The 19736-nt window shown below is 43.7% G+C and overlaps 3 protein-coding genes across 10 annotated transcripts; 1 reads left to right on the plus strand and 2 right to left on the minus strand.

Moving 5' to 3' along the window:
• The first annotated feature begins 1032 nt into the window (after positions 1–1032).
• Positions 1033–1879, plus strand: LOC136531514 (uncharacterized). The gene has a single exon (XM_066524168.1). It carries the CDS (start codon positions 1156–1158, stop codon positions 1663–1665), a length of 510 nt encoding a protein of 169 aa, XP_066380265.1. The 5' UTR covers positions 1033–1155; the 3' UTR covers positions 1666–1879.
• A 1363-nt stretch (positions 1880–3242) lies between these two features.
• On the minus strand, positions 3243–11514 carry LOC136531509 (uncharacterized). Of its 3 annotated transcripts, XM_066524157.1 has the most exons (19): positions 11142–11514; positions 10586–10730; positions 10119–10310; positions 9879–10035; positions 9510–9664; positions 8950–9053; positions 8747–8842; positions 8527–8617; positions 7550–7670; positions 7279–7475; positions 6551–6651; positions 6421–6476; positions 5904–5993; positions 5708–5807; positions 5146–5247; positions 4999–5068; positions 4195–4349; positions 4013–4067; positions 3243–3923 (listed from the first exon to the last, which is right to left on the minus strand). In XM_066524157.1, the coding sequence occupies exons 3-19, from the start codon at positions 10297–10299 to the stop codon at positions 3856–3858; spliced, it is 1899 nt and encodes a 632-aa protein (XP_066380254.1). In that variant the 5' UTR covers positions 10300–10310; positions 10586–10730; positions 11142–11514; the 3' UTR covers positions 3243–3855. The 3 variants fall into 3 exon arrangements, with proteins under 3 accessions (XP_066380254.1, XP_066380253.1, XP_066380255.1); XM_066524156.1 differs by lacking the exon at positions 10586–10730; XM_066524158.1 differs by lacking the exon at positions 10586–10730 and having other exon boundaries at positions 3245–3923; positions 9510–9646.
• Positions 11515–12730: 1216 nt separating this feature from the next.
• LOC136531510 (protein FAR1-RELATED SEQUENCE 5-like) lies at positions 12731–18987 on the minus strand. Of its 6 annotated transcripts, none has more exons than XM_066524161.1 (5): positions 18715–18987; positions 17657–17825; positions 15915–17565; positions 15481–15840; positions 12731–13264 (listed from the first exon to the last, which is right to left on the minus strand). In XM_066524161.1, exons 2-4 carry the CDS (start codon positions 17687–17689, stop codon positions 15527–15529), a joined length of 1998 nt encoding a protein of 665 aa, XP_066380258.1. In that variant the 5' UTR covers positions 17690–17825; positions 18715–18987; the 3' UTR covers positions 12731–13264; positions 15481–15526. The 6 variants fall into 6 exon arrangements, with proteins under 6 accessions (XP_066380258.1, XP_066380260.1, XP_066380259.1 ...); XM_066524163.1 differs by lacking the exon at positions 12731–13264 and having other exon boundaries at positions 13873–15840; positions 15915–17279; positions 17337–17565; XM_066524162.1 differs by lacking the exon at positions 12731–13264 and adding an exon at positions 13873–13942 and having other exon boundaries at positions 15568–15840.
• Positions 18988–19736: the final 749 nt, after the last annotated feature.

Below are 19736 nucleotides of genomic sequence, written 5' to 3' on the forward strand. Positions count from 1 at the left end.
GCAGAAGCTACTTAGCTAACCCTGTGCTCCTATGACATGTGCTAAGTATTGTGATTTATCTATCTGTAATATGGTATGTTGTGCCGTCTTAGACGCTATGTCTCGTGGACTGAAAACTTCTCATGTGCTTTATTTCTCATGTAAAATATATGTAATATTTGAACATATCACATAAACTCGGCTTTGGCTATGTATAATATGCTATATGTTCCACCATCTCGGCCTAGCTCTATGCTGAAACCTGTATTATTCATGTGTATTATGACATGTAAGATATTTGCAATAATATTCAATATCTATGCATCCAGTTTAGAGTTTTTGATTTGAGGACCAACCTTATATTCCTTACTCTATTGATCACATGTGTTCTGTCATTATCTATCTCAAGGTTCCATTTGACAAATAAAACTGCAAAAGTTATCATGGCCATAAACTCTTTTATGTAGCATTGTGTACAATCTGGACGCTTATCCACCTGAGGATTGCGTCCTATCTGTATGTATTATTGGCACATCCTATGTAGGACGAACTAATCTCTCGTGTCGAGTAACTGATGGCTAGATATCTTTCAGTCTATTACTACAACGTTATGATCACATTTGTTCTTAGGTCCGTTCTGATTCAGTGATCGTAGGCACTACCGGCCAATGCCCCCGTGCGCGCCCCGCGCGCATGGGCGCGCGCAAAAAGACTAGTAGAATTATTATTAACCGAAACCTTTACGCCTAGATGGAACATCCGCTCTCGGGCCTCGCAGCCCACAGAATTGCGGCGGACAGGGAATTCCCCTCTGGATAGCTACTCCAACCGGGCTCCCGCCTGTCTTTCCCGCCCCCAACCGATGTGCATGTGCATGTGCTGCTGAAAGTTATCCTGGTCAGGACACGTCTGTGAGGCAGGCAAGTTGCCAACCCAATCTTTATTCTTATCTGTCATCCCTGTCCCCGTCACTGCACCGTCAACAAAACGACTGCTGCCCTGCCCTGCTGCGGGTGGGAGCAAAGCGAAACGATTGCTACTCCTACTCCTATTTAACAGACGGAGGCGGGGCAGAGGAAACGAGTGAATACTGCCATTGCTAGTGCTAGTACGTGCAGAGAGAGACACAGCGCAGGCGACGACGACAGGGTGGGTGGGTGGGCATCGATCGGAATCATGGACGACGGCGACTGGATCACGGCGAGGTACCTCCTCTCGTCGATTCTCGGGCGGAACCCGCTGGTGGTGGACTACGTCGACGAGGAGTCCTTCCCCGTCGTCGACCCTCCTGGTCCCTCCTCCCCCTCTTCCTCCGGTGGCCGCCGCGCGGAGGTGCCGCCTCCGGTGCGGGCGCCCGCGGGGGTGGCCGGCACGGTGTGCGCGGTGTGCACGGAGGAGATCGCCGCGGCGGACGCCGTCGTGCGGCTGCCCTGCGCGCACTGGTACCACCACGGCTGCATCGCGCCCTGGCTCGGGATCCGGGCCACCTGCCCCATGTGCCGCGCCGAGCTGCCGCCGACGGAACCCGACGACGAGGAGGGCGCGGGGCGCGCCAAGCCGGCGAGGACTCGGGGTGTTGCCGCCGCGGGGACCAGCGCCGGCGCGAGCGCGACCGCAGCCGCGCGTGTGCGGCGGGAGGCGCCGCACGAGTACCTCGCCGTCGCCGGCGGCGTGTTGTCCGGCTGATCCGATCGATGGCCGCGTGCACCTGCCGGCCGCCGAGTAGATAGATTAGCCGCGTGGACCGAGTCGTGTGAACTCAGGCTCCTTTTGTACAAAGCAAATTGGGTAGTCCGAAAAACAATAAAGAAAAAAGAGTTCGACACAAATTATCGGCTTGGGGTTCAGCGTTATTCATTTGCTCTGTTCTGAAATGATAATCGTGTATTTCGTATTGAAATTCGAAAGAAGTTCAATTTTATAAAGTTTAACCAACTATTATTCAAATTACATCAACATAATTAAATTCAAAACAACTCAGATATTCACTTTTTAGTGGGTCAAAATTTGTTTTCCATGACTTTTTTGCTGATCAAAATGCGTTTATTATTTCGAGTTGGATAGCGAGTGACAGACCAACTTTTATTCAAGTCTCAAGGAATAGCAGCAGTAGTACAACATGTATAGAAGCAGTGTACTTTTAATAACTGTTACCGGTTGCTGGTGCCGCGTTTGCGCCATCACGTACTCACGTTGGTGCTTTGCTTCACCTCCCCTTGATAGTGATAAACGCCTCCCAAATACTACTACTGCTATTATTATTATTGAGCGGACTGCGTCACTAGGTTAGCACTCAATGGCCCCGTTCACTTCTCGTATAATCCATCTTTTTCAGCTGGAACAGTGTTTTTCTCTCACAACAAATCAACCAGAACAGTATTTCGACTTGTTTTTTCAGCGAAATAAACGGGGCCTATGGTTTGAACATCTCAATAGCTTTCACACAGAGGCGTCGTTCGCTTGGAGGAATTTTGGAGGAATCTGTGAGAGAAAAATACTGTTCCGGATGAAAAAAAAAACAGATCTAAGTCGGATTTAAGGGCACACGAACATGGCCAGAAGTAGTACCAAAAGTTGCTTTATCGTCTTATCTTAACATAGAAGTGGGCACACAAATCATTCCATTTAACAACTTTTCCCTTTTTCTAAAAAAAATCATATTGGCCTACGGCTGCAGCGCTTGCACGACAAATTTTTTTTTCCCGGAGGCAACAAGTAGATATTCATATTCTAAACGTATGCGTGAAAATAACCATCAAATCTGAACACAGATTCTACAGCTGCTCACACAGTCACTGAGTCACATATGATACGTGGAGATGTCGCCATCCGAACGCCAAACATAATAAACCCACGAGCTTCCGTCGGTGGGCGCTCGTGTGTTTCGCGGTGCGTTGAAATCATCACCACCAAACTAATTAAAAGGCCGATGGCGATGGATTTGCTGCCCGGGTAGACGTCCCTTGATTTGTTATATATGTCCCTACTTGCGAGTTTCGTTCCTACTAGCTCAGCTCCCTCCCAAATAGAGACGTGTTGTTTACTAGTTCTATACATTCTCTGCTTCTCTACTACGATGCCATCCTATATCTATCGAGGATCGACGCCTCGACGATGCAACTATCAAGGAAGATAGATAGCCATATTTGCCAACTGAACGTTCAGGTTAAGCTGCCAGGTTCCTCGTGATAAAACCGATCCACTCGAGTTCAAATCATCAACTTGACAGATGTATTCACATTTACTGAATTTATTCCAAGAGCGTTATTTCGATGATAGATGACTTCCCCATCGACAACAAAAACACAAGTGGTAACTAAGTTCCATGCGCTCTACGTCTGTATCGTGATTTGCCTAAAAAAAAGGCATATTTTTCAGACCATCCTGGACTAGTGGACTAGATGGGACTGCCCTTAATATAATCTCGCTATACATGCGAAACAACATAAATGAAAACCCCTTCCGTGAAATTTGAGCTTGGTACTGTTATAGACGTTCTGTAAAAATATGTTACTATGCGAGATGGGAACCTAGTCCCAAACCGCCTTGTTCCTTCTCGTGCATAAGCACTCCAGCGTCAGACTTGCTTCGCTTCTGAGGATTACCCAGATAAACAATGCCATCTTTCTGACCCACATTGGTGTACCTCATCAGCTGCCGCTGGAGAATTATGCTAACCTAACATTCCCCCATTGCTGAATTATCGTGAGCCGAGATACCATAACCAAAATCACATCAGCAACAGGTCACAGGCAAATATAAGGTAAAGGGAATGAACCACCAAATATCAGAACTGGGCATGGGCATAGTTGCGCTGTCAGGTTTCCGTTTGCTGGGTTACATTCATGGAGAAAAGCTCCTGGGGGTAGCAGATGATCACACGGATACATGCTGCTCCACAACATTTTTAACATGTGGAAATCGATCAGCCCATCGCCTATAACCTGCACCACATACTCCAAAAAAGGGTAAAGTTATATTTTGTTTGTGTGCATTGAATGCTTACTTTAAGTCAACAGATTAGCATGTTTACCTGATACGATGATCTGCTTCTGGTTGAATTGCTCCCTGTCATCATCAGGGATATCCTGCAGTACATTACATCATATTATCAGCAATTCAGCATATTCGGTGTATCATAAAACTTCGTCCTAGTGAACAATCATCCTATAAATAAAGGAGTCCCAAATACGAAATAAAGACTAGTAAATTAACCTGCTGCAAACTTCTGATAATGAGCTCAGACAAACTCCCAAGGGTCTTGGTATCAAAGTGAGAGCAGCTCAATAGAAACTCTTCTGATGTCAAGTCCAACAGCATTGCACATAAGCAGGATGCTGTCATGGTTACTGATGAGGCATCTGTGATTCCTATAAGCAATAACATATAGTGACTGATTCACATGAATAACACCAAAAAAACATGGGATAATTTTGCTGTTGATTAGTATGTTAATTAATACTTAATAGGTGTGGATAAGTTATCATTCCAGCACCACATATAGAGAAAGATGACAGGTTTCTCACAAGTCACTACAGGCAGTGATCGAAGCGCATGAATTTCATGATATGATAATCTGACTGTATGAGCCAAGAAAGGAAATAATTCATGAAGTCTGCCTAGTTCCAGATTATAATGTTGGTGCATACCTTAGGTGCTGACAAGTTATAGTCATCCATTAAACATAATGCCATAATGTGGTCAAGGTTTCTTTTTGTGCAGTTAAACCAAAGTGATGAAGTTGCCAGAACAGAACACAGAAACGACTACAGGCTAGCAACGACCTCACAGAATTGTACTCCCTCCATTCTAATTTATAGATCGTTTTGGCTTTTCTTGATACACAACTTTTGTTATGTATCTAGACAATATCGTATATCTAAATGCATAGCAAAAACTATGTATCTAGAAAAACCAAAACGACCTATAATTTGGGACAGAGGGTGGTATCATCTAGTCTATGATGCACAAAGATACATCATACATGTTTAAGCAAGATGAAAAGAAGTTAAAGCATACCAGCCCATGTAACAAGTGCCTTTAGGAGGCGAATGAAACGAGGATTCACTGGAATATGGACACTCTTCCTCTACAAAAATACCGAAAAAATATTAATTTTCCCATGGCATGCAAAAAAATGACCTTTCAGAAAATCAAGTTACTTACATTAGACATGAAATTTATGATGGTGTCAGATGCCAAAAACATGCTACCATTGTCAATCATCATTCCATCCTGCTCAGTCATTTTAACAAGGCAATCTATAACCTGCGGAGAAAGTGAGAAATACAGTCAATCAACTGTTCACATCCCAGCATACACAGTGCTAATTATGCTGAACAAGATGTCTCTGTTAATAGTTGAGAAGTTAACTGCAATCTCATGTGTTCATGCCAATCAATAAACAATTAAACATCACATTAACATTGATTGGCTTTACAGGGCTACAAGCCACTAGAGTCATAAAGTTCCATAAAATAATATAAATCATTCTAAACGCTAGACATTGGTTCTGGAGATCTCTGTTCCATGTTCATCTTGAAACAGAGGTCACACAGCTTTTACAAACTGATGGTAACATGCAGGCAAAAACAAGAAAGCACCTACTTACCAATGAACAAGCAAAACAAAGTAAGCTGACTAGGAAGATAAATTCATTTGAGGAACAAATACAAATGGAATTAGTAATCAAGCTTTAGAAAGTTGAAAAAGAAACAATTCTACTTACTGCTTTATAGCCGCCAAATGATGCCAAAGTTTTACATCCATCAACCTCCATTGTTATTTGGGATAGCATTGGAAGCATGAAGCAAATAGAATAGAAGGGGCTGTTGCAAGAATAGAACTCTATACCATCAATATTTTGCATCATGAAAGAAGATGTATATATACACCTGGTGAGCACAAAATAAAGAAGAAGCAACCTTGATTCATCTTGACCTTCTATAGAAAAGATAAATTCCAATAGATTTCCGGTCTTCTCCTTGCAGGCATATGGTGCTTCTGCCAGATAACTGCAACAGAGTAACACATAGATGTGATATTGAAATCGAGGAAAATACGTTGTACAGAAGCTTGATCTGGACGCTTTGACATTGAACTATTGAAGATGCTCATGGGTTAACAGATTATGTACATTGTGCACATGGGCAAAAATGAATTGGACAAACTGTACACGTTTGTTCAAAACGATGAAAACCAGCTTAGCTTTTATAATAGGAAAGCCAACTTTGTTGATAATGTTATAAAACATATACACAATTCATTACAACAAGCAGTATGGGCAGGCAGATGAACTAGTGTTTCTTTGAAGTCACAACTAAAGGTCCCTGAACAGCATGCTGTGTTCAATTGCTACAGATAAGGAGCAATTATTTACTAACTGAGGAACATAAGGATACATGAATTCTCAAAGAATAATAAGATGAGCAAGCAGCACACCTTCCTACTATTCTTGCAGCTGCCAAAAGATCATCACCTTTCTGTTGACCATGATCCTGTCACATTTTCATCTTCAAGATATTATTATCTTACAATACGAATGTTACATTTGGTTGATAACAATATGTACCTTTGCATCCTGCAGAAAGTCTAAGACTAAACTGATTGTCTCATTTAATCCCGTAATGGCCTGCATTATGGTACTTTCACGGATGGTCTGAATTGGTGCACCTGCATACAGTTTACTATCTTAGTAGACTTTCTATGAGCCATTGAGATGACTCCCGACTTCGACAGAAAGATAGGAGAAACAGAAAGCTCAAGGTAACGAATTAGGAAATATAAGGGAAATGATAAAACTTCACCCCCAAAAGCTTAGATGCTAGCAATGCCAAAAATTAGTGCCACTGTATTCTAGAAATTTGGGCAATTTGGAAACATAACTAAATTGCTAAATACAACAGATAGTTGATACTCATATACCACTAAAAAATTTCGAGCCCAAAGTAGATAACGTAAATCACTGAACTAATAACCATTTTACTATTGAATGTGTTATCAAATGAGCCTGCCTGGTGAGTGGTGACTGGCATGCAGTGGCCTGATCATTTTGCCAAAACATTTAGCACTTCAAGGAAATGTTTTCCCAATGTTCAGATTTCCTTAAGAGTGCTGCATCAGCACGTACATCTCCATGCTGATGTGTGTTCTGTACATGGAATGGCATTATCGAAGACTAGTGATGCAGAAATGGAGAATTATCATCATTGGATTGCACTGACAGAGAAAATACACAGACTCTAAGCTTCCTGGTTTGATGCCCATGGAACAAAAGTAGACAAGAGAATCGAAACATACCTTCACCACTACTGGCATTAGATATCATTTTGATTATTCTTTCTATTAATGAAAATAGTATAGCCAGGTTTCTCTGTTTCTGACTGACAGCTTCATCTGTCTGAGAAGTTTTTGACGACTCGTACTTCAGATAAGCAAGCTCATTTAGTAGGACTGCCACTTCAACCCTTGCGGATTCCAGAACAAGCAATACAAATCTGTAGAAAATCACATATTGTTATGGAAAATTACAGGAACATCCCAATAAATACAGGAGATATGTGAAACTTACTTGTCAACAGGCAACACATTTTGGTTATCCTGGACTTCAAAATCTTCTGACAACCAATCCTCGCCTAGTATGGACATCATGCACTCCGCCAGAAGAAGAGCATGCAGCTTTTCAGAGGATACTGAACAGCAACAAAAACATTTTAACATCATGAGCATCTCAAAAAGAAAGAATATACTAGCATGGTTAGGTTACACTCCTGTACCCTTCAGTACGCCACTCATTCCTCATACAATAGGGCCAAATTTGGCAGCGCTCCGCTCCATGAGATTCGGGCGGAGTGCTCCCAAACACCGCTGCTCCTGCCCACTCCACGCATGAAGTTCTCTTGCCGTTTTGTGCCATGGGTGGGGAGCAGAAAAGGCCCTCTCACCACACTCTGCTCTGCTCCCATTGTCATTCTCCGCTACCCCACCACTCGCCTCACCTCGCCTCCCCAACCGCCTTTCTCTCCCTCCCTTCTCCGTCTCCCACGCCACCCTCCTCCCCCACTGATTCGGCCTCCCCCGCCGCCCTTCTCTGCCGATTCACAGCTGGATGACCATGATTCGTGGGAGGAGCACAATTCGCCGGTGGCTAACTCCGATCCATGCAAGGAGGAACTTGATTTGCCGCTGCCGACCCGGTGGTGTGCTGACTCCATGCCACTGACGCATGCAGATGGAGCGACGAAAAGTTCTACCAAACAGTTTATGCGGGGACCAAGAGCGGCTAGGAGCAGGAGCTAGAGGGACGGGGAGTTGCTTTGGAGCGCTACCAAACTGGCCCGTAGGTAGTCAAATAAACAGAAGAAACAAACAATTCCAAGATAACATATGGGTAGCTAAGCATAAATCAAGGTATGGTGCTCTTGAAACAAAGTGGCACATATTAGCATTATTGCCTTCATCCATGAAGAAAACACCTCATTACAAAACCTATAATGTTTTTGCCAAAAAAAAAATGTTATCATTTATAAATATGAGGCCTGGACATACCAACACGATTTTGGAGAATGGCAGTGATTCCAACTCGAATGTGAGATTCCCAAATTGATGCCGGTATTGATCTCAAAGAATCATGAAGTGGCTTTAGCGTTCCAACAACAAAACAAACATAAAGGATTAAAGAAAAATCATTGGGAGGAATTGATCAAATATCATGCATAACAAAATGTTTAACACTCTTGAAATAAAACAAGGGAAGGGTAATCCTTACAGATTCTTTTTGGGACAGGAGGGTGGTAAGCATGTGCAGGGCATGAAATTTAACTGCGGTATGGAGAACAGCAAAAAGCCTGGCAAGGCAAGTCACCTGAATTGCATTGAAAATTGGTGATCAAATCATCAGATCAGTTTAGGAATGGTGAAACAAAAAATGCAGGAAGATTCATGTAAAACATTCCGGTACATCAATCATACCATGCTAGTCATGCCTTGCAGTTTCTCCACACTCATAGTGTCAACTTTGAGTTTATGAACTAGTAACTGCATTAGGTTAATGGCAAGTTCTACGCACTTAGAACCTACAAACAATATAATCAAGAAAACCATATAAGAAACTAAGCATCAAACTATATTGAACACCAATTAAACAAACAAAATAGTAATCCCTTTTCACAAGTTATGACCCAACAAATTGTTATTCATTAACCCACAGCACAACTGCTAAACACTAGCTAAGACCGAATTCATTAGGCTATGCGAGTTTGTCACTTAGGCAAGCTTTCAAGTCCACATTTCAAAAACAGAGTAACAAAAGCACCCATCAAGATGCACAAATTTAAAATATGCCAGGCTATGCGAGTTTGTCACTTAGGCAAGCTTTCAAGTCCACGTTTCAAAAACAGAGTAACAAAAGCACCCATCAAGATGCACAAATTTAAAATATGCCAGCTAAGATCTGCATCTAAAGCATCAGTGCTAACACCGCAGTTTAGAAATGAAATTGACAACAAGATACAGGCAGGAAAATTTAATACCATCTGTTAAGCTTAAGATTTGAAGGAAGATCATGTCTATTACACCAGGCTCACAAAACTTGTATGCCCCATCTTCAGAAGCTATTGCTATAAGTGACAGAAGTTCAAAGCATTCTTCAGTGATTGCTGGATCGGTCCTGCAGCACACGACATAGCTACAATCATAAGCAAATATGCAACACGAGCACAGCATTAAAAGTAGTTAGTGATAGCAAAATGGTTGGCCTCAGCTCTTAACAGATTCAAAACAGGATACATGTGTCTATTCAACTAGCAGGGATTGCAAAATACTAATAAAAATGTTTCACGTGTACTGCTACGTTAGTACTAAGTATGAAGCATCAGAAGCACAGAGAGCAAATTTCTTACGATTTGGTGATAACCTCGGCGACTAGGGGCACAGTGGAAACGACCCCCTCGTCGGCCGCAACCTCCGGGACGCGCGCGAGCCCTGCGAGCACGGTGACGGCAAGCCGCAGGTATGCCTCTCGCTCCTCCTCCTTCCCGCCCTCCACTTTCCCCAACCCTGCGCCAACGAAGCAGAACTCGATAAGCCACTGACCTCCCCACCAGACAACCACGAGGCGCACTTCTAGACGTGTCTCTTACCAGTGCTGAGGAGGCGTCGGAGGAAGCGGGGCCCAACGGCGCGGTAGACCTTGGCGACGGCGTTGGAGTCGCCCGCACGGCAGATGTTGGCGGCGACGAGCAGGCCCGCCAGCTTCTGCTCGTCGCGCTCACCGCGGAGGAGGCGGAGGCAGTCTTCGAGCGGCGGGCCGGAGGCCGCCATCAGCGCAACGGCTGCGGCGGCGGCAGCCATTAGTTAGCAACAATCATCCTTATGCATATGTGCAACAGATGGCTATATATTACATGTCCAATTTTTATACCATATTTTCATGTGAAAATGCAATACTTCAGAGTTAAGAGCAATTAGTGCTCAAATTAATAACTAGATAGAAAAGGAGCACATGTAATATGCTAGGATCGATATTGTCTATCCATCTTAGCAGATCCTTTATGTAAAATTATGTGTTTCTAGAAGGGTGGGCTTGGTGCAAGCGGCAGAGTCTTACCGCCTGTGACCGGAAGGTCCCGGGTTCGAGTCGCGGTTTCCTCGTATTGCACAGGCGAGGGTAAGGCTTGCCACTAACACCCTTCCTCAGACCCCGCACAGAGCGGGAGCTCTCTGCACTGGGTACGCCCTTTTTTTATGTGTTTCTAGTGCTCAGTGAAATATTATCAAGTAAAATAAAATAGGAGTTAATTACAGAAATTGCATTAATATAGTTCAAGCACTTTTTAAAGAAGTTGACTAATCATAACAGGGCACTTAACAATAGCAAGGCACCACCGCATCAACATGCATTGTATTTGATCCACAACCTTTTATCTAAAATACAGGGTTCGAAAAATACAGGAGTTGTACTTGTACCACTAGAGCATTGCTTGGGTTCGAAAAATATGTGTGCAAAGTTCTTTTAGACATTTTCACTTTTCAGGTCTTCACAAATAACAATCTAAAATTCTAAATCTGCTAATTAAATGTTCAATCATTCGACTCATAAATCACAATCGCAGAGAACATTTGAATGACTTTTATTAGGGATTTAGGGGCAATAGGGGTTATACCTAAAACCTAGCCTGTCGCTGCTCTGCTCCTCCGTTGCCGGCTGGGTGCTCTGCTCTGCTGCCCTGTTGCCGGCTTGCCGCACCGGCACACCCTGTCTGCGCCGCCGTGGTTCAACGGAGCGCCGCCCCCTGCGGCCTGCGCGGCTGCCGCTGCGCGCCGCCCGCCTGCTCCTGTGCCGCTGTTGCGTGCGGCTTGCCGCGCCCCGCCTGCGCGCCGCGCTGCTGCTCACCGGCGCCGCCCCCTGCGCGGCTGCTGCAGCGCCGCCCGGTGACCCGCGTGCGCTCCACGCCTCGCGAAGTCGCGATAGCCGCCAGCCAAGAGTCGGCCAGTGCTGAGGCGGCGGCTGGTTTCTTCTGGGCTTCCGGAGCACGTGGCCGGCGAAAGGTTATCGAGTTTGGAATTTATATTCCGAAATTTTAAAATGTTACTAAAATATATCCATATTTGACGTTAATTTGCTTGTTGTTTGGCGAATTATATGGTATATAGTACGTACGAAGATATTTATACATGTTCATACACTCATCATTACGACCACGTTTACCATTGTATGGATAATTTAAACCACAAGTAACCTAACCAGTTGAGGTACGATTAATTTGTAATGTTAATTTACTTGTTCACATAGACTATGGTATGTATGATCCACATGTTAACTCGACATCTCTTTTCTTTGCCTTCCCTCTTCCTTATCTCTCCTCTCTCACCCTAGAGGCCGAGGATGGCAGGAGGATGGTAGGATAGCCGTTGGGTTCACCGCCCTGTTTGCTTAAACTTATCAACTATGGTACAATGTTTTTCTCTCACAACAAAACAGCTACAGCCAGCTTATTAGCTGTAGAAACTATCAGCCGAACAGCTACCGCATGTTGTATTTAGGTTAAGCAAGATTAATAAATATTTAAATTTTTGCTCTATCATGTATGTATATATGATGATTACTTAATTGTACGGGCGATATGTGTACGGCTTTATATGAGGCACATATCAGGAACAACTAAGATTATTCCACCCCACCGAGTTAGCCGGGATAAATTAGGATTATTTTAACTGTTGCTCACACAGTTGATAAGTTTTGAATATCATAAACAAAGTGTTAAGAACTCAGGATACAATGCAGTTTACTCCATATTGGGTCTTTCACTCGGCGGAATGCAAATATGAAAGTCCATATACAGCATAGTATCCAGCCTTTTGGTAGTGTTCAGTGTTCACTAATACTCCCTTTGTCTTTTGGTACAGTTCACTAGTACTATCTTTATTTTAAATTGCAAGACATTTTGACTTTTTTGATACAAATCCTTTGCTATGCACTTAGACATATACTACATATAGGTATATTGTAAGTAATGTATCTAGAAAAATCAAAACGTCTCAACACAAGTGTTTGCTATAAGACCTAGAAGTAGGTGAACCTCAAAACGTGATAATATGTCTCACCAAGATCGAGTGTCTCTGGAGCAGCATATAGCAGAGCAAGTAGCATCTCTTGAGACCAGGTTTGTTTTGTGTTGCTGGTAGGCAAGCTTTGTTGCGCAACAATATTGTAACTCCAGGAATTCTATGCTCGAAACTTTACAAGATGAAAAGGGAACAAACTGTTCCTGAACCACTTGTTTACTCTTTTACAACGACTACGCTCTGCGAGACGACCTGATGAATGGCTCAGACCTCAGTGGACATCATAAAAATTTGGCAACCAAAATTATTCAGTGACATGGTTCTCCAGATTTTTTTAAAAAAAAAAAAACTTTGGACTGATTCAGAACTCAAAGATCAGATCATAGCTCACAAGGACCAGCATCATTCAGCCCTTGCCCTCTGCTCACCGATACCTGGCTGTTGTTGTGCCCTCCAGGTTTACAACCAAATCATTCGGCTCACCTATACCTGGCTGTTGTGCCCTCAAGGTTTACAACCAAATCATTCGGCCAAGGATACTGTTGGTGTGTGCCAACTTAGATAATTTTACAATGGTCTCGGCTCACCAATGGTTCTGAAGATTTAGCAGATTGTGAATCCTCACATGCAATTCCGAGCCTAATAACCACGTGAAACTACAGTGCCGATGCCCGGTAGTTGTTCTTGCTCCCTCAGCAAGGGTGCCTGCACCCCTTTTGTTCTACAAACAACAGAAGAATACCTGATCAGAACAAAGACCAGAGAACCCCAACCATGACGTAGCCAAGTAGCCAACCAGCCAGCCAGTTGGAACATATTGACACTGCAAGTCTATAACCCAACAATACTGAGAAAACATGTTAATAGGAGATTTATTCATCAATACAATTAGCCATCGCTTTTTGAAGCAAATGATCATGTTTGCCATTGTCACGTTAATAGCAGAAACTACTGCTGTCAAGTTTTCAGTGGTAACCAAATCCTACAATACATTCATCATGATAAAATCTTTACACCATTATGATGAAATCCTACAATATTTTTCTTGCTAGCTGTGCACATGAAACTAAAACAAAAATAATGAGACCTATGAATATATAATGTTTTGTCAGAAATTCAGACTCGTTTCATCCATGAAGATCTAAACAGAATATATAATGTTTTGTCAGAAATTCAGGCTCGTTTCATCCATGAAGATCTAAACATATATGTTGTTTACATTTGGCATTACTTCTGCAGTTGTCTATCCAAAATTCTTACAGTTGCACATGGATGATATGGGACGATAAAAAACAATCGCAGAGCTGAGAATAATGAAACATTTCTTACAGTTACACATGCAGTGATGTCTATTGATTTCAGAGCCTACGGGGTCAAATTTGACCACAGCATTAGTTTCCTGAAACATAAATCCATCACACAACTTAGTTAAGGTGGATAGGACCATTCACTACTACTGGAAAAAAAATGAAAACGTAATAACAAAAGTCTGCACATGCACCCATTCTACTATCACCAGCAGCAACTGAACTCTTACAGGTTACCTGTGCACATGCGCATGTTCATCGTACCAGCATGTTAAAGCCTATGTTGACTATCTCCAACCATGACAACCCAAACACAGCACCCATTCTCTGATTTGGGTCATGCACAGTAAAAAAGATCCCAACCCAAAATTTACGTTCTCCAACAGAGGACCCAAATCACCCCCCGTCATCTACGGTACAGCACTCTTTCTTCCTCCCGTGTTCGTTTCTGTAGGAACGCACAGCAGGAAAACGAAGAGGAAAGCGGCGGCTAGCCACGGCCTACAGGGCCCATGCCTGCACCGCTCTTCACGCGCTCGCCGGCGGCCAGGGAGCTGCGGCGGGGCCAAGGGCGCCCGCGCGACCGCGCCAGGGGACTGGGCAGCGGCGTCGGACAACCAGGAGGGCAGCCCGTGCGCGCGCCGCTTGCTGCGACGGCCAGCAGCAGCGACGGCGGGGCCGGAGGCGCCCGCGCGTTCGCGCCGTTGGGGCTGCAGCGGCAGCCTGCGGCCGGCCGAGCGCGCTCACCGGTGGCGGCGGCCCCTGCTGGGGGCGGACCGGATCCGCGAGCCTCTCCCCTTCCGGTCAGCGGCGCGCAAGGCCGAGAACTGCCGCTCGCCGAGGCGGAGGCCGCCGCCGTCGCCGCTTCCGCGTCGGAGCCGTCCAAGGCCGCTTCCTCGTCGACGCCGTCCAAGGCCGCTACGCGCAGCGGAGAATTGGGTCGAGGAGAGAGAGACAGCCATTTTTGCGTACCCACTCGACTCCGACGCAAACTGCGTCTTTGGTTTGGGTACTCGGTTGGAGCGTCGTTTTTTCACCGAAAGCAACGTGCACGACCTATATTTGGGTTTGGGTGCCGTGATGGCTATCCCGTTGGAGACAGTCTTTACTGTGACGAAAAATCCATCTTTTACTCTTATGAATATGCTACTAGTCAGCTAGAATTATGCAATTTTCTCAACCAGATATGCAACAACAACAATTTGAGAATACATCTGATCTAGAAGACTCACAAGGAGAAAGGAATATTAAAAAAAAAAAAAACTAACTATGGATGAGAGGAGAGGGAGCTTTGTTCGTGGTAACCAAGTTCCTTGTCATGGGGGTGAGGTGATGTGCTCGAGGGCTACATGCCAGGAGGCATGACCCATTTCACTAAATAAACTGTTAGGACATTCTGAAAATTGGTGCATATCATGATTTCAGAAAATTAAGAAGGTTAATTCAGGGACGGAGTGTGGGACGTGGGATGTTTTTTAAATCTGGAATGTGATGTTTGTGTTAAAAAAAGTGTTTTTTTCTCTCTGGTTACTTTAAATGTTTCTCTGATAAAAGAAATGGTTCTTTAGCGTCTATTAAGATGGTTCAATAATCACAATTGTACATGGACCTAAAAAAGATATCATCTCACTGATTTGTGCTTCCTGGAGACATTACTCAGCAACACAGCCAGGCTACTAAACAGACGGACCCTCATTGGATTTTTCTTGCATCTTACTTAGAGAATTATCTGCTTCCAAGTCCAGCTTATTTATGGCTTTCTCCAAATAATCAAGAAGATCTTTTGACAGTGAACACTTCAATGCGATGGATGCCACCTTTCTTGAGATACGTGCAGCACGCATTTTCAAATCTTCCGTCTCAGTTCCTTCTTTCTCAATATAAAATCCTCTTTTTGCATATTTTGTCCATCTGTTCAGAATGTATTGCGATGGCAAAACGAAAACATCATTCGCATTGAAGACTTTCAGAGCATGCGTGCACAATATACCTATAAGATAAGGATGACACTTTTCATCATATTGTATTAGAAACTACATTGTAATTTAAAATGTGTTTACGTACCTATGGATTCATACTTCCTGCAGGAACATGTAATGGTCATATTTTCCTTGTTGAATACAACCGTTGCTCCATGAACAGATTGCATATGCATAACCATATATGTCAAGTTGGACCCATCAGCTTGTAACAGTTTACAAGAGAATGAAAATTGTTGTTTAAATTCTTCCTCAAACTCTGAATACACCCTCCTTGTATATGATTCTGCTGCAGTCTTCAACAGAGGTAGATTCGGGATGTAAATAACTGGGTTCTTTCGACGTGAATTAAAATCCGCATCTAACTCATTTTCACGAAGACTAGCAGAAACCTTCTCATATTCCACAAGGAATTCCGAAAAAGAGAGTTTCCTACGAAATTTTTTCTTGAAAACATTTTTCATACCTTCGCTCCTATGAGTCAAGGTCATATCGGCTGTAAAAGAGCCGTTGTACACAGTAGCCCACTTTTTCCTCAAATTATAAAGGTCTGCCATCCATTGGTTGTCCTCGAGATTATATTCAGTCACCAAATCATGCCACATCTTGATGAACAAAGTCTCTGATCTATCTTCATAGACACATCTCTTAAAATCATGTACAAACTTCTCAGAATGCTTCTGAATTACATGCCCGAGATGTTTAGCAGCATTAAGACAGATTTGCCACAAACAAAGCCGATGGCTTGTATTTCGGAATACATAAGCTATTGCTCCTGTCATGGTCGCATCCTGATCAGTGAAAATTGTGCTTGGGTGCTTGCCTGACATTGCTGCTAGAAAGGTTTCAAAGAGCCAAACAAATGACTCAACACTCTCATTGAATATTAGTGCAGCCCCAAAAAGTATTATCTGCATGTGATGGTTGGTTCCAATTAGCGGAGCAAAGGGCATTTCAAGCTTATCAGTCTGAAATGTGGTGTCAAATGACACAGCATCACCAAAGCACGCGTAATCCATAATAGACTGACTATCAGCCCAAAAGAAATTAGCTATTTGACCATCTACCTCATCTACTTGAATGGCATAAAAAAAGGTAGGGTCCTCTATCTGCTTATTCTTCAAGTACTCTAACAGTGTTTGCGCGTCATTGGGTTCTAAGTACTTCTTGCGCTGCCAACCAATCTCATTATTGCAACCCATCCTTGGGAATGGCATTTTGTCAGCTCCTCCGTAAAACTCCTTCATGAACTCATACACCTGGGCTGGCTTCATCCCGGCTTCCCGTATCTGACTAATTAGTCTCTTGTCCGCTTCTATAACACGTCGTTGGGACCTCAGTTTGTGCGACTTATTTGGACTTGCAAGATCATGATTGTGATCAAGTACAACCTTTTGTACTCTCCATGTCCCCTCTCTGTTGACACTAAACTGAATACGGGCATTGCAACCTGTTCTTTTAGCGTCCTGTGATGACTCAGTTTCTCGATGAATACGGGCATTGCAACCTGTTCTTTTAGTGTCCTGTGATGACTCACTTTCTCGATATCCTTGGTTACTGCAAACTATATATTTCTGAGAAATAGAACCATCTACTCGGCGCTTTGTATGGCTCTTTCTAACACTGAACCCAACCTTACCGGCATAGGTATTGTACATCTCATAAGCTTGGTCCTCTGATTTGAAAGCCATCCCAACTTCAGGAACGATCAAAGTTTGACCATCTTTATCAACCATCTGTTGTACAAAAGAGTTGAGAACTAAAGTTATATATATATTACCAATACGAAATATCATTTGGTCGCTCCAATATGTTACGTTTCATTACCTCATCTGGTGCTTCATCTTCTATTGCTTCCATGATGATCTAAAATGGTGGAAAAGGAACCCTTGATTAATCCAAATCCAATCCAGCCCAGTTCACCCCTTGATTAATCCAAATCCAGTCCAAAGCACAGACTACTCTGTTCTAATATCAACTGACTAACACCTCAGATCTGAAATGGCAGAAAAGTAACAGTACAAGATGTAAGATTCATACAGCCATTATCTATATTTGATTTTTTTTTTTAAATATCAGGAATTGCGGGTTCTTCTTACGGCACAGATTATCTCAACAAATCCGCAGCTTATCTCTCATGTACACGAGTTATTAGGTGAAGTGACCAGACAAAGAAAGTATTAGGGAAATAGATAAAAAGATGCCCAGTGAGTGATGATGCGTTGATGCTTTTCACAGTACATGCTAGCCAAAGGATATAAGCTGCTGATACAAGTGGCAAACTTATGGCTTAGGGGATTAAGAGATTGTGCTTTCACCATTAACACCCCTGTATGGTGTGGTCTGGTCTCCCTCTGATTTCAATTTTCAAGGAAACAAGTGCAGGTGTCCCCTTTCAACGTTAACTATCCTGAAAATGAAATGTTCAGTCCCTAACCACTAGCCTTGTTTTCTTCTGAAATGGAATCCATAACAGAAGGTAGACAAACAGATAGAATGGAAGTTTTTAAGGTATGTACCACCGGCATAGAAACGACATATGCTTCATATCATTAGTGGTAAAAGGGGATCCTCGTAACATCAGGGCCGGATGTCATGCTAAAATGTCGCTAGTATGTTGTAAACTTTGTTCTCTCACTTCCCAGTTCGACAACCTAATAGATCCGTTTTCCGGCAAACCAGAATTTGCTAACTTCTATTAGTACCCATAAACGCAACGCAACGCAGCTTCCTGTTCGCAAACCAGAATTTGCAAGTTCTAGTACCCATAAAAGCAACGCAACGCAGCCTCCTGATCGCAATAGACGGTTTGTATTTGAGCAGGGGATCCCGCGGAACAGGACGCACCATCCATCCAAGCAACCAAGCGAGATTAGGCTCCTTACCAGGTGAGGAAGAAATTGACGAGTCCCGTCCCACTCCCGTCCCTGCGCCGGCCAGTACAGTGTACAGAGTAGCGCCAGGAGGAGAAAGAGGATCGCACGTTCCTTCCTCGCAGCTGCCGCGGCGCTAGGAAGAGAAGGGGCGGACCCGGACCCAACCTGAAGGCGTGGTGGGGCGGCCGCCCAGGCTCCCGGCGAGCAGTCACCACCTTAACCTACCGGCGAGCGGTGGCCCGTCGAGCGTCCTGGACGGCGCCGTGGAGAAGTGCTCAGAACGCTGAGAACCAACACAAAGGGTTATGGTCTTTTGGGCTTATTGCTAGTTATCACTGGGCCAAAGCCCAAAAAAATGTAAACAGACCCTTTCCAGCCCATCGACCGCTTCGGCCAGCTCAGCACCTACACTGGGTTAACACTGCTCCACTTGAATAAGGGGGTGTTTAGATCCGTGACTAAAATTTAGGAGGTGTGTCTTGTATGTGATGTTCGGATATTAATAAAAAAATAAATTACATAATCCGTCGGTACTCCACGAGACAAATTTTCTAAGCCTAATTAATTCATCATTAGCACATGTTTACTGTAACAACACATTGTCAAATCATGGACTAATTAGGCTTAAAAGATTCATTCCGCAAATTAGTCGTAAACTATGCAACTAGTTTCGTAATTAGTCTATATTTAACACTCCATGCATATATTCAAATATTCGATGGGACAACGACTAAAATTTAGGAGGGGCAACCAAACACCACCTAAGGTTGCGTTTTGATCCATCTCTATCTATGAATCCTGCAACCAAAAGCGGGCTAGTGGATAGGGCCACGTTGCCCATTAGCACGATACCCGTTAGATCAGGCGAACATAAGATCTGGTACGTCCAATGTGGATCGATTTGGATCTTCTACCCGCTTTATCATTTACCCGATAGATCACGAAGGTTCGCGGCCCGATGCTCGTCCCCTCCGCCTACTTCGCGTCCTCCCCATCTCCAATCCACCCTCCGCTTGCTACGCCATCGGAGC

This window comes from Miscanthus floridulus, unplaced genomic scaffold, assembly GCF_019320115.1.
Source record: "Miscanthus floridulus cultivar M001 unplaced genomic scaffold, ASM1932011v1 fs_365_4, whole genome shotgun sequence".
In the NCBI taxonomy this organism is placed as follows: domain Eukaryota; kingdom Viridiplantae; phylum Streptophyta; class Magnoliopsida; order Poales; family Poaceae; genus Miscanthus; species Miscanthus floridulus.

What these genes read in the sequence shown, in the direction of transcription:
- LOC136531514 (XM_066524168.1), top strand. Translation starts at nt 1,156, where the DNA reads ATGGACGACGGCGACTGGATCACGGCGAGGTACCTCCTCTCGTCGATT.
- LOC136531509 (XM_066524156.1), bottom strand. Translation starts at nt 10,299, where the DNA reads ATGGCGGCCTCCGGCCCGCCGCTCGAAGACTGCCTCCGCCTCCTCCGC. An exon ending in GCTGCAAGAATAGTAGGAAG is followed by an intron (nt 5,994 to 6,420) that starts GTGTGCTGCTTG and finishes ACTCTGTTGCAG; the next exon opens with TTATCTGGCAGAAGCACCAT. An exon ending in TTATCAGAAGTTTGCAGCAG is followed by an intron (nt 4,068 to 4,194) that starts GTTAATTTACTA and finishes AATGTACTGCAG; the next exon opens with GATATCCCTGATGATGACAG.
- LOC136531510 (XM_066524161.1), bottom strand. Translation starts at nt 17,689, where the DNA reads ATGGAAGCAATAGAAGATGAAGCACCAGATGAG. An exon ending in AAGATGAAGCACCAGATGAG is followed by an intron (nt 17,566 to 17,656) that starts GTAATGAAACGT and finishes TTTGTACAACAG; the next exon opens with ATGGTTGATAAAGATGGTCA. An exon ending in CAGGAAGTATGAATCCATAG is followed by an intron (nt 15,841 to 15,914) that starts GTACGTAAACAC and finishes CTTATCTTATAG; the next exon opens with GTATATTGTGCACGCATGCT.